Raw genomic sequence first — 12237 nt, 5'->3', positions numbered from 1 at the left:
AAAAGATTAGGGGAAATTAACAAATATAAGGTGCTATTGTGTTGTTGCATTGTCAAGCACTATTCATCAAGAATGAATGGCTATTCAGACCTGGCAATGTTGAATGCAGTATTAGATCCCCTACTGATTTTGTACGTTTGCCCACTGACAAAGAAATGATCAGTCTATTATTTTAATGGTAGGTTTATTTGAACAGTTAGAGACAGCACAACAACAAAAACATACAGATAGATTGATTTGCATTTTAATAAGTGAAATAAGTATTCGACCACTCTGCAAAACTTGACTTACTACTTGGTGGCAAAACCCTTGTTGGCAATCACAGAGGTCAGACGTTTCTTGTAGTTGGTCACCAGGTTTGCACACATCTCAGGAGGGAAATTGCGGGCACAGTAGGATTTCAGTCCTTCACGGCGTAGTGTGTTACCAATTGTTTTCTTGGTGATGGTCCCAGCTGCATTGAGATCATTGACAAGATCCTCCTGTGCAGTTCTGGGCTGATTCCTCACCGTTCTCATGATCATGGCAACTCCATGAGGTGAGATCTTGCATGGGGCCCCAAACACAGGGATATTGACAGTTGTTTTGTGTTTCTTCCGTTTGTGAATTCACACACAAACTGTTGTCATCTTCTCACCAAGCTGCGTGGCAATGGCCTTGTAGCCCATTCCCACCTTGTGTAGGTCTACAATTTTGTCACTGATATCCTTGGACAGCTCTTTGTTCTTGGCCATGGTGGAGAATTTGGAATCTGATTGATTGCTTCTGTGGATAGGTGTCTTTTCTACAGGTAACAAACTGAGATTAGGAGCACTCCCTTCAGAAAAAAGTGCTCCTAATCTCAGCTTGTTACCTGTAGAAAAGACACCTGGGAGCCAGAAATCTTTCTGATTGAGAGGGGATCAAATACTAATTTCACTCATTAAAATGCAAATCAATTTATATTATATTTTTGACATGCGTTTTTCTGGATTTTAATGTTATTCTGTCTCTCACTGTTCAGAAAAACCTGCCATTAAAATTATAGACTGACCATTTCTTTGTCAGGGGGCAAACGTACAAAATCAGCAGGGCATCAAATAATTTATCTCCTCACTGTATATGACTAGTACTGTGTGTAGGAGCCATTTCATGTATTGTATTGCCTAGTTGTTTTGGGATGTCACTCTTCCAGTGCACTAGGTGTCAGTCACGTTGGTATTTTGTGATAAATGGCCAGGAGTGGGAAGTTTGATTTGCTCTTGGTTATGAGAGCTTATGGTTTCTTACCGCTAACACCATTACTTTACTGCCAACACTACAGGATTATTTTCTCTCTGAACCATCACTCAGCACTACGGTAACAATATCAAAGTCATTTGTTTAACTTTATGAAATTCCATTAAATGGAACATCAAACTAAATCATGGCTTGAATTGATTTAATGCGCGTAATGGGACAAGCATCACCATAACCAGTTAACGAAGTGGCTAATGGACATTTAGGCTAGGATAGTCACTACACTGTGCCTTCACCAAGTATTCAGACACCTTCAATTAAACTCAACATTCATTTGTTGAACTGTCGAGGCTATTGTATACATTTCATTGAGCTAATAATAACTTAGTGTAATACATTTGAGGAACTACACAAGCTGAATATTCTGTAAAATACTCAGTGTCAGGTGACAGGCTCTCTTTGATACTTTTTAAACATAATACATTATCCTCAGCAATTTAACATATGGATTACAAGACACCCTGAAACGGTGTGCTGACTGTGGGCCAGAAAGGTAAGAGATTGATTCATGAGAAAATGCATGGGTAATAACAGCACAGTGTCCAAGACAATCGACAAATGACTTATCTAATCAAACTGTCAATATTGTAATTTATGTAGTTAATTGTAAATCATCCGATAATTAAATTTACAAATACATGTCATTGAACGATACACTAATGTTTTTACTTCACGAGAAAGCTGTGGTGTAATATAACCGAGCCTATGCCTTTGTATAATGCAAGAAGCTACACCCTCTTGGATCTATAAATGTTATTTCTATGAAGAGGCAATTTCTTTGTAAATCATCTGTTGCAATTCATCACATTTCCCAAACATACATGCTTTAGACCAAAATACGGCTAATCATTTTCAGTAGGAAAGCTTTAAAAAATTGGCCTAGAATATAAATAAAATAATTAGAAAGATGTATAACAATGTATATCCTAGTCATATTTTCTAAAATGTGCAGTTTGTTTACAGGTTTTCTTTGCATGCATCTCTCGTAGCTGCAAATCTCCAAAGATAATTATCAATGGTTTGTTTGTGCTCAACTTTGTGTCAAAAGCTTATTTTCTGCGGTAATGGAATGGACAGGTTATTGCATATAACGGAAAGTGGAGATGCCTCGTATGGGCGTTGACAAGTGAAGTGAAGTCAGGAGTAATTTCTGTTAAAGCAGTGCGCGGTACTGCTGCAAGATGTTCATCAGTGAGGCAGCATCTGCGCTTGGACTTACTACTGTCATATAAACAATAAAAATTATAGAAGGTCAATAATATAGGCACCCCAAAAAAATGGTTATTCTACCTAGAAATAAAACACAAAAAAATAAATTAAAGATTAATAATTTCCGTTTTCTATGTAATGACGCAAAACGGCCACCAGCAAGAGATTGGTAGTGCAATTTGGACTTTTCCCCAAAAACCCCAAAACATGCTCATACTATGTTGACAGAAAAACATTTTGATATCACATTCATAACACAAACGATGTATTACAGTTCAATACATCATATATAGCGATGTACACCTTTGTAATCCCTATAGTCTTGTCTACACATTAGCCTTTCTAAGATGCATGGTCAATGTCGTTGCCTGGTGACACCAAGTTTTCCTCCTGCAGGCTGTGGTCCCCATAGCAACCCAAACAATACACGGAACGCTTCACAAAGGTGGCTACATACAATATGCATTGAAACGGGACAATTATAGTGATTACGTTTGCATTAATATTTATGCAAATGAGCACAGAGTAAGCAAGTTGCTTTACCTGCGACATCTGCAAATAAATATTTTTCTGTCAATACACTGCTTTCGTTATCAACTTTTCTTAGGCTCATTTCCAGATGAGCTGGTCCCTACATATCATAGCAACGCAAATACCTTGTTTCAACTTAAAGGTATTATAAACAGACCTTATGATACTGCTGTACTTATTACTGGGAGTGCCACGGGACTTAATTTGAAAATAAATAAATATGCAACAGTAAATAAAGTAATGTAATCTGCAGACCTCATCCGGTCTATATTATTTTGTATTATTTGAAAAGTTTTGGATGTATCGCGGGCCGAATAGAATGACTCAACGGGCCCGGGGGGCCTTATCTTGCCCAGGTCTGCATTAGAGGGTGAGAGAGATACGTTTATAATACACTCTTCTTGGCTACTAAGCAATAACATAAAATGCAGGTGCAACACCAATGGCCACTGCAAGACAGGTTTAAACAATATAGAGGACTTAATTGCTACCTTTGTCTTTTGGACACAATTCTGCTGTATCTGGTATCTTAATTATCAGACAAAAATTAAGTTTGGATTATCCTTCCTCCCTGGCATATTTCAGATTGGATATCGCCGACTTTAGATATCAGTCGGATGTTTTTGGTATTGGATATAAACGTCACGGACACAGTTTGGCAGGGATATTTATTTCATGATCCCAAGAAGACCTCGACCGTAGGACACTTTCTTGGCGGACAGTGAAGCACATTCAAGTGGTTCTAAGACGTTTATTCTTCCGCATCCTCCAGGAGGAGACCGATAATAGGCTGATGGAAAAAAAATTTTTTTTCCTAATTTAAGATTGCATTCTTGTTATGGAGAGTTTGGAGAAAGTCTTTTTTAGTAAAATCTATACAATACAATTAGTGAGATATGCGCTCCACCAGTTAAATAAAACTGGTCAGGAACACTTGACTGGCAAGAGCTTTCTTTTGTAGACTAGTAATGCCACGGGTCCACATGTGCTTAAGTGTAGTGGTTAGACTAGTACTGTTGTAAAGGAAATGGAAAACTAGTTTATTCTTTATATCATTACAATACAATCCCAAATTATAACTAAATTTTAATTAGATTTTTATTGTAATTGACAATATTTTTCAATTTACGCTAGCAGAGCCATTTGGCTTCATTGACCATATATTGCAGAAGATGTTTAGTGGTGTAGTACAATATGAGATGAGATGTGTGCTCCACTTGTAAAATAAATCAAGCAGTCAGGGGAATTTCTCCATGATTTAAAAAATAGTATTTTCCATTGCGATTAGTACTAAAATCGCCTGTCGTCCCATCCCTAGTCCTGATGAAGATCCGTTTGGGATCAAAACATTGTCAAACTGTGCATTTTATCTTATAAAATGTATTTGTTGGAGCATTATGTACACCTTTCTACCAAAAATGCCACAGAGCATAGGATGCAAACACTTGTATGGAAGCGTTTTTATTCAGTTTCCTATTTAGGTTTTTTGTTCAATTTGTCACCTGTCCGTACATCCGTCTGTCCCCCCTTGAATGGTTATGTGTCCAAACTTCACTGGTACTGTAAGCAAAAAGGCAAGATGGGGTGTGGGGTATGGCCAATATGCCACAGCTAAACTCTGTTCTTGGGCACAATGCATCGCAGATGGTTTATCAACGATATATCACAAACCCCCAGGACTTAAACCACACTGTTAATAAATGTATATATAAACTAGGCTTTATTGTGTTTTGCGAGCTGCTCCAATGAGTAAGCTGCTCGCCATTGGAGCTAAATAAGCTTAAAACCTTTTTAAAAAATATATTGATGAGCACAGAAAGAGTAAATCAAGTGTGTAGTTTGGCAGGTAGGGAAGGAAGCTGCCAAATTAAAACATATTAGTAGTAGACCAAGCATTTACTCTAACGGGAAAAAGGCCTACTTAACACCACATTCAGAAATACATCCTTAACATTGCTCTTGTAAGCAAAGAGGAAGAGTACTTTTTCTTATATGTCAATAAAAGTGTTTTGTGCCAAACTCAGACTTCTATAAAAACAAGCAAATGTGCATAACTCACACATGGTGGAATCGGTTCAATGCTGGCAGCAAGGGGTTTTATCCGATCCAGTGTCACATCTTCTTCATTTCCGAAATCAATGTAGAGAATATTAGCACTTCTCTCATCTGCAGCAACAGACTGGACAACACCTCTGTACCAGTTCTACAAAGACAAAGGACTCATGGTTAATAAACATGTTAAGACATTTCCGAAGTATTTACCGAAATCATTATGACGAATTGGCATCATCATGATAAGAACAGTAATAAGAATGAGTTGACGCTAGACCTTTTTTTGACAGGCAATATTGCCTTGAAAATTCCAGAATTCCGACCATATAGAACAGCTACATATGTTTAAATAGGCCTAGCCATATAATGACCTAGATTTAAACAACAATAAAACACACACTATGACCCAACAAATGTTTTGCTGGACTGCATAAGCGGAGCTGGCCAAGAAGAGCAAATGGTGTCTTAGTGAGTTAGTGGGCGAGTGCCAGACAGACTACCCTTTGTTCAACAGCGTAGTGGTTAGAGACACGGACTGCCACGTAGGCGACCAGCGTTCGAACCTCGACACAGACAAAAGAAATTAGAGATTAGGATTTGTTCAGGATACAATAAAACTTTGCTGGCTACAAGCTTCAGTAGCAGTGTTATAGTAAGCCTACAATAAAATGTAACTATTAATTTGCGATGGACGAAACTGCACCGACAAGGAACATATTGATTTTGATTTACATAATGTAGTTCACATAGCTTAGTAGTTCACTATCCTACTGTCACTGTTTTGAACCATGGAGTGAACCATGGAGTAATTGGAGTCGTCTTCATTATAGGTACTGTGTAGCTAGACTAAACATTGCTGGCTACAAGCATCAGTAGCTACATTACAGCAAGCCAAAAGAAAAACTGTTTATGGTTATACCGCGACAGACGAACTGCACCGACAACAAACCCATTCCTCTCGATTTCGATTTACATAGGGAGGTTCACATAGCGTAATGGAACCAGCCATGTAGTGATTCAAGTCATTGTTGTTATTACTGTACAGCTATTAGCTAGCCGTCTACATTAATCTCTTCTTAAGTTAACACACTGAATGTAGTGTAATGACCGTGATACCTGTTGTTGGCTTGGATGTCAGCTAATATAGGGAACTAGGTTCAAGTTCTGACGAATTGGTTTAACAATGTTCAGGTAAACAGACACCACATCTCTACACAGGTATCACATGCAACAACACCTGCTGTTTAAATAGCATAGTGGTTAAGGACACAGTCTGCCACACAGGAAATCGCAGATTGAATCCAGCCAGGGGAAACAACATTCATCCCTTCTAATAGCTGGCCAACAGAACTAGGCCTGCCTGGTTCATTTTCTTGTTTATTTCAATTAGTCAGCAGAATGAACTCTTCACAATCTTTGTGAACTGAGCATATATGCTATAACTAGGGCTCTCTCAATTATTTGAGCAAAATCATAATACTTTATGAACAGCAAACTTTTTGCACAATATTTTGATCATCAAAAATCATGTTTCACATCTGATTAAGGGCTTTTGAAGCCAATGTTCGAAACTTCTCAACAAATACCATTCAAATGATGTCAGTATCTATAGGATGTCTGGACCATGGGTGCAGAAGAGTGTTTGACAGCTCTGTGTAAATTTATAGGCGCAGACCATTTACTGAAACCTGTTTGCTTCTGAATTTCAGTATGCTAATACAAGTTTAGAATTGTTTTGCTATGCACCATAATGTAGCCTAATTTCACAACATTATTATTTATTAGAAAACACATTTTGTCACTTATTTGTCGAATCAACTCTGATCAACAAAGAAAAAAAACAAGCATGTGTAAAGTATTTTAACTAATATTCTAAGTCGACCATTTCCAACAATATTTCCTAATTAGATAATGTGCATTAAAATGTATGGATATAATTATATGTTTTCCCATTGCATATTAAACATGTATGCAGGAGTTGTGACCGGAGTGTGCAGCTTTTGAATCTCAGGCCACACTTGTTTGGTCACATGACCAAACACTTAGTAATGTCTTACTGAAACATTGGAGGCTTGCTGTTTTCTTGTCAACTGATCATTTAAGTTATACAACATTATTAGCATATTAAATAGCCTAATCTATTAATTGGACTTATTTCCCACCGAACATTTTGACCTGATATTATAATGGTGGAAACAGCTGGTCTGCATTCTCTCCAGAAAGGCAGCTCCTCTTGTATACGTTGGTTACAGAACATACTTATGTGTAATTTGGTGGATTACATTGTTGGAAAGAATTATGTTCTACAATGGCCGATGCGGTTCTGTGATTTATCACTGGCCAGAAAGGATTACTTTTGTTGCGAGTCCTCTTATATTTTAATGCCATTCTTAATGTGGCACTGTTAAAGGGAATATTAGTTGTGAAAGTAATTGTGCATATTCCTGGGGTAATTTCATGAAAGTATAGTTACATGGCTGGAGTATTTTGAAGAGAGAATGCTACATTGGTAAGTAAAGTAAAAGTTGACTGGTTTCTTTTCCTCAGTCTTGTATCGTGAACAAGGAGCTGACAGTGTTGTGTTATGAATTCAAAAGATTAGTTTTGTCCGGGGAAATAAACTGAAAACCAATACAACATGAATGACACTTGTCAGCCATGCTGCGCAATCAGCATTTCCAAAGTTTAGCTCACCCTATCACCAGAATAATGCGTTGAAGATAATTTCATGGGGTGGAGAACTGCTTTGAAAATAATCTGATTGAAAAATATCTACATTGAAAAACAAAGCCTTTAAACACATTTATGGCACCCCCTATCATTAATGCCATCACTCCTGTCTCATAAAATCAAGGAAGAGTGCCATTCTATGGGGTCTTTAACAGTTGTTTAGATTACTATCATGAGTTCATCACACGTAGGGCTGTGACGATAACTGCAACACTGCAACCCTGCGGTCATGTAATGTCTACCGCAGGGTTAAGCTCATGCATTATCTGCTTTATCGCAAATATATTTATTTGAGTGCATATATGTTGTGTGATATGAAATATAAAGCAAATATCAACATAAATATAAATAATTGTTTAGTTATTATCATTGACTATATCCATGGCCGGTTCTGGATGTTCTGCCGCCTTAGGCAAGACAGAAAAAAAAGTATTTATTTTTTCATGCAGATTACCATTTAATGAACATGTACACTCACCTAAAGGATTATTAGGAACACCATACTAATACTGTGTTTGACCCCCTTTCGCCTTCAGAACTACCTTAATTCTACGTGGCATTGATTCAAAAAGTTGCTGAAAGCATTCTTTAGAAATGTTGGCCCATATTGATAGGAAAGCATCTTGCAGTTGATGGAGATTTGTGGGATGCACATCCAGGGCACGAAGCTCCCGTTCCACCACATCCCAAAGATGCTCTATTGGGTAAGATCTGGTGACTGTGGGGGCCATTCCAGTACAGTGACCTCATTGTCATGTTCAAGAAACCAATTTGAAATGATTCGAGCTTTGTGACATGGTGCATTATTCCTGCTGGAAGTAGCCATCAGAGGATGGATACATGGTGGTCATAAAGGGATGGACATGGTCAGAAACAATGCTCAGGTAGGCCATGGCGTTTAAACCATGCCCAATTGGCACTAAGGTGTCTAAAGGGTGCCAAGAAAACATCCCCCACACCATCACACCACCACCAGCAGCCTGCACAGTGGTAACAAGGCATGATGGATCCATGTTCTCATTCTGTTTACGCCAAATTCTGACTCTACCATCTGAATGTCTCAACAGAAATCGAGACTCATCAGACCAGGCAACATTCTTCCAGTCTTCAACTGTCCAATTTTGGTGAGCTCGTGCAAATTGTAGCCTCTTTTTCCTATTTGTAGTGAAGATGAGTGGTACCCGATGGGGTCTTCTGCTGTTGTAGCCCATCCGCCTCAAGGTTGTGCGTGTTGTGGCTTCACAAATGCTTTGCTGCATACCTTGGTTGTAACAAGTGGTTATTTCAGTCAAAGTTGCTCTTCTATCAGCTTGAATCAGTTGGCCCATTCTCCTCTGACCTCTAGCATCAACAAGGCATTTTCGCCCACAGGACTGCTGCATACTGGATGTTTTTCCCTTTTCACACCATTCTTTGTAAACCCTAGAAATTGTGAAATACTCAGACTGGCCCGTCTGGCACCAACAACCATGCCACGCTCAAAATTGCTTAAATCACATTTCTTTCCCATTCTGACATTCAGTTTGGAGTTCAGGAGATTCTCTTGACCAGGACCACACCCCTAAATGCATTGAAGCAACTGCCATGTGATTGGTTGATTAGATAAGTGCATTAATGAGAAATTGAACAGGTGTAATAATCCTTCAGGTGAGTGTATTTGTTTATTGCATGAATATGAAAGAATGAAACGGACAGCTTCGATATTAACTGAATTTTATTAACTTGCAAAATACTTATAACTGTAGTGTAGGCTATGTGCTCATTCTTCCCGTTATATAGAGTCATGTAGTTGCCTACCCTCGGTGTTCGATAGCCAGAAAATATATGACCATATGCGCTACGAACACTCCCTCTGAGCATGTATTCAGCACGGCTGGCAACATTATTATTCCTTTAAGATCCTCCCTTAAACTTTTTCTGGAATGAAACATGAACACAGAAACCAGCAGGATATGCAGATTTATCAACAGTTCCTTATTCGGTCTATGTTCCCTTTATGTTGCACTCTGCGTGCATTCTTGTTGTTACCAACATATTAACGACAATGTCTTAATATATTCTTATTATGTTCCTTTTTTATGTTGCACTTTGAAAAGCTAAATCAGGTTAAACCTAATTCTGCGGTAATTCTGCCTACCGGATATAAATCAGTTTTTTGAAGAATAGGTTAATCATTATTCATTTGAGATAGTTTTATATACATAATTATCATTTTCGTTCTTGACCTTTTGTTTATGTGCTTATTATTTTAATTTTTATTTTGCTGTTTGAATAAATAAATATTTAAAACTTTGATTGTTCTACATTAAGCTGCGGATGTTCTTGACTTTTGTTTAATTTCGAAAGCAATAAAACACTTTGTTCACAGCTTTTATGTTTTCGGTTTAGCCTACATATTTTTAAATAGCATAAATCGAAAGTATAAAGTCCCCCACAAAGTATTAATTCAACAAAATCGCATCTATGAAAACAACATATCGTGCGCATGACCATTTATTTGCATAATCGTTATGTAATGGACAGTTTACTTTATATTTTCTTTATATTTGCACTTAACCGGATCGACGCTTGGATAGCTGAAATGAACGCGTTTTTAGAATGTCGGACTTCTTGAAAAATTTGCGCGGATACTTGAGTTGGTGAATGTGGAACCACGGACAGCTGGGGGTTTACTGTATTATTGTTTTATTATTTTTTTTCAACCATTCAGTCTTAAGCATTAATAATGTCAGTCTATATCCAAAAACTTCATGCTCATAAAAATGAATAATGCTGTCTTAAAGTTAACCTTCATTTAAATATAAATTTTTTCAGGTAATGTACACAGTGAAATTACCTTGATGTCATGTATAGAGCCGCTGGCTCATCGCAAGATGATATAAGTCACAAGTGACCAGTAGAGGCTGCGCAGCAATAGGTGAATTGCCAGATTTGCTCCAGAAATGTGGCGCCTAATAAGCGCAAACACCACAAATCTGAAGAACATCTCTGAATTCACCATGTATTTTTACAATATTATTAGGCAACACTACAAAAATGGCATAAAACAATATAAACAATGAAATTGTTAATCACAATCATTTGTGCGACAATTAAACATTAACTTCAATGTCAAGGTCGAGTCAAAGTCTCTATCAAATGCACCAAATTACACAGCGACATTCAAACCAATGACATTCTTGTGAAATGGCACATGAGATCTATGTAGTAAGAATTAAGCGTTATATAAAGTTAAAATATAGCATTAATATGCTTAACCATGTAAACTAGCCGAAATGTTGAGCAGCTAAAATCCTATATCAAGCAAGAATGGGACAACGTTCAAAACTACATCAATCCGTGTCCACAGTTCCCAAACGCTTAAAGTGTGTTGTTAAACTAAGAGGTGATGCAATACAGTAGTAAACATGCCCCTGGGCCAAATTTCTATAAACGGGTTTGCTGGTAGGAAATTCAAAATAGGCATATATTCTTCCAGAAACAATGAAATGTTATAGTTGAAAACACTCGATATGTTGTCTTTATACTAATTTCAATTAAATATAGGGATAAATGATTTGCACATCATTGCATTCTGTTTTTATTCGCATTTTACACAGCGGCCCAAATTCTTTGAATACAGGGTTGTAGATAAAAGGAAAATTGCAGAGCAAGAAAACACTTTCAGTTTGAAAAAAAAATTCAAACTGAAAGAACATTTTATATCCTCTTCTGGGTTTTACTCACCTGATCAAGCGAGTATTTGATAGCGCAGACCTCCCCTGTGTCAGGCTTGTACTCTGTTCTTAGCATGCTGCCATTTGACTTCTGCAGTTCCACAGTAATGGCTTTAAGAGCATCAATCAGCTCTGGGCTTTCAACATGAACAAAGAACCTACCAGGGCTAAGCATTTCCACCACAGACACCTAGAGGCACAACAGCAAGGAAAGATGCAAACTACTTTAATGCAGACAGTATAAAACAGTCAAAAATCTACATCAACAAAGGTTTAGTTTGTACACCAGAGGACATTTCTAATATTGCCTTGACTAATTTTTACATCGTGGAGACATTTATGCTCAAGCATTTCCCCGGCACTAAAAGTGTAATCACAAAAAGGACTAGTCAGAGCACAAACCTGAAATTCCATTCCTTTGGTAATGTCACTCTTACGAAGGTCCCTCAGGTACAGTCGTTGGGGGGAAATGTCATTGTTGTGGATCACCTGTAACACCTGGTTACCGTTAAAAAAATCTCATAAATGTTTTTCCCAAGTTGAGAGTTGCAAGGTTCATAAGTACCCAATTTAACCAGTGTTCTGATAAACTACATAGTTCCAGTAAATAAGGCAGCTGGGTTTAGAGCATTAAGCCAATTATGGAAAAGTTGCAGGTTTAACACCATCCCTGAGAATGTGAACTGCCAATCTTAGCCATATATAGAGCAGGGTAAACCTC

At 37.7% G+C, this 12237-nt stretch overlaps 1 protein-coding gene across 7 annotated transcripts in view; it reads right to left on the bottom strand.

The window, feature by feature from the left end:
• Positions 1 to 12237, bottom strand: part of tdrd1 (tudor domain containing 1) — a 148560-nt gene that overhangs the window by 82516 nt on the left and 53807 nt on the right. For 6 of the 7 annotated variants that reach the window (XM_013131971.3, XM_013131973.3, XM_013131972.3 and 3 more), the window contains 3 exons: positions 11919 to 12014; positions 11527 to 11706; positions 5078 to 5221 (listed from right to left, as the gene is read on the bottom strand). In XM_013131971.3, coding sequence (XP_012987425.2) covers positions 5078 to 5221; positions 11527 to 11706; positions 11919 to 12014 — 420 coding nt within the window. The remainder of the gene's footprint in view (positions 1 to 5077; positions 5222 to 11526; positions 11707 to 11918; positions 12015 to 12237) is intronic. The other variant, XM_020046684.2, reaches the window with a different exon arrangement.

Source organism: Esox lucius, chromosome 5 (assembly GCF_011004845.1).
Source record: "Esox lucius isolate fEsoLuc1 chromosome 5, fEsoLuc1.pri, whole genome shotgun sequence".
Lineage (NCBI taxonomy): Eukaryota > Metazoa > Chordata > Actinopteri > Esociformes > Esocidae > Esox > Esox lucius.
This window is presented reverse-complemented; position numbering and strand designations above follow the sequence as displayed.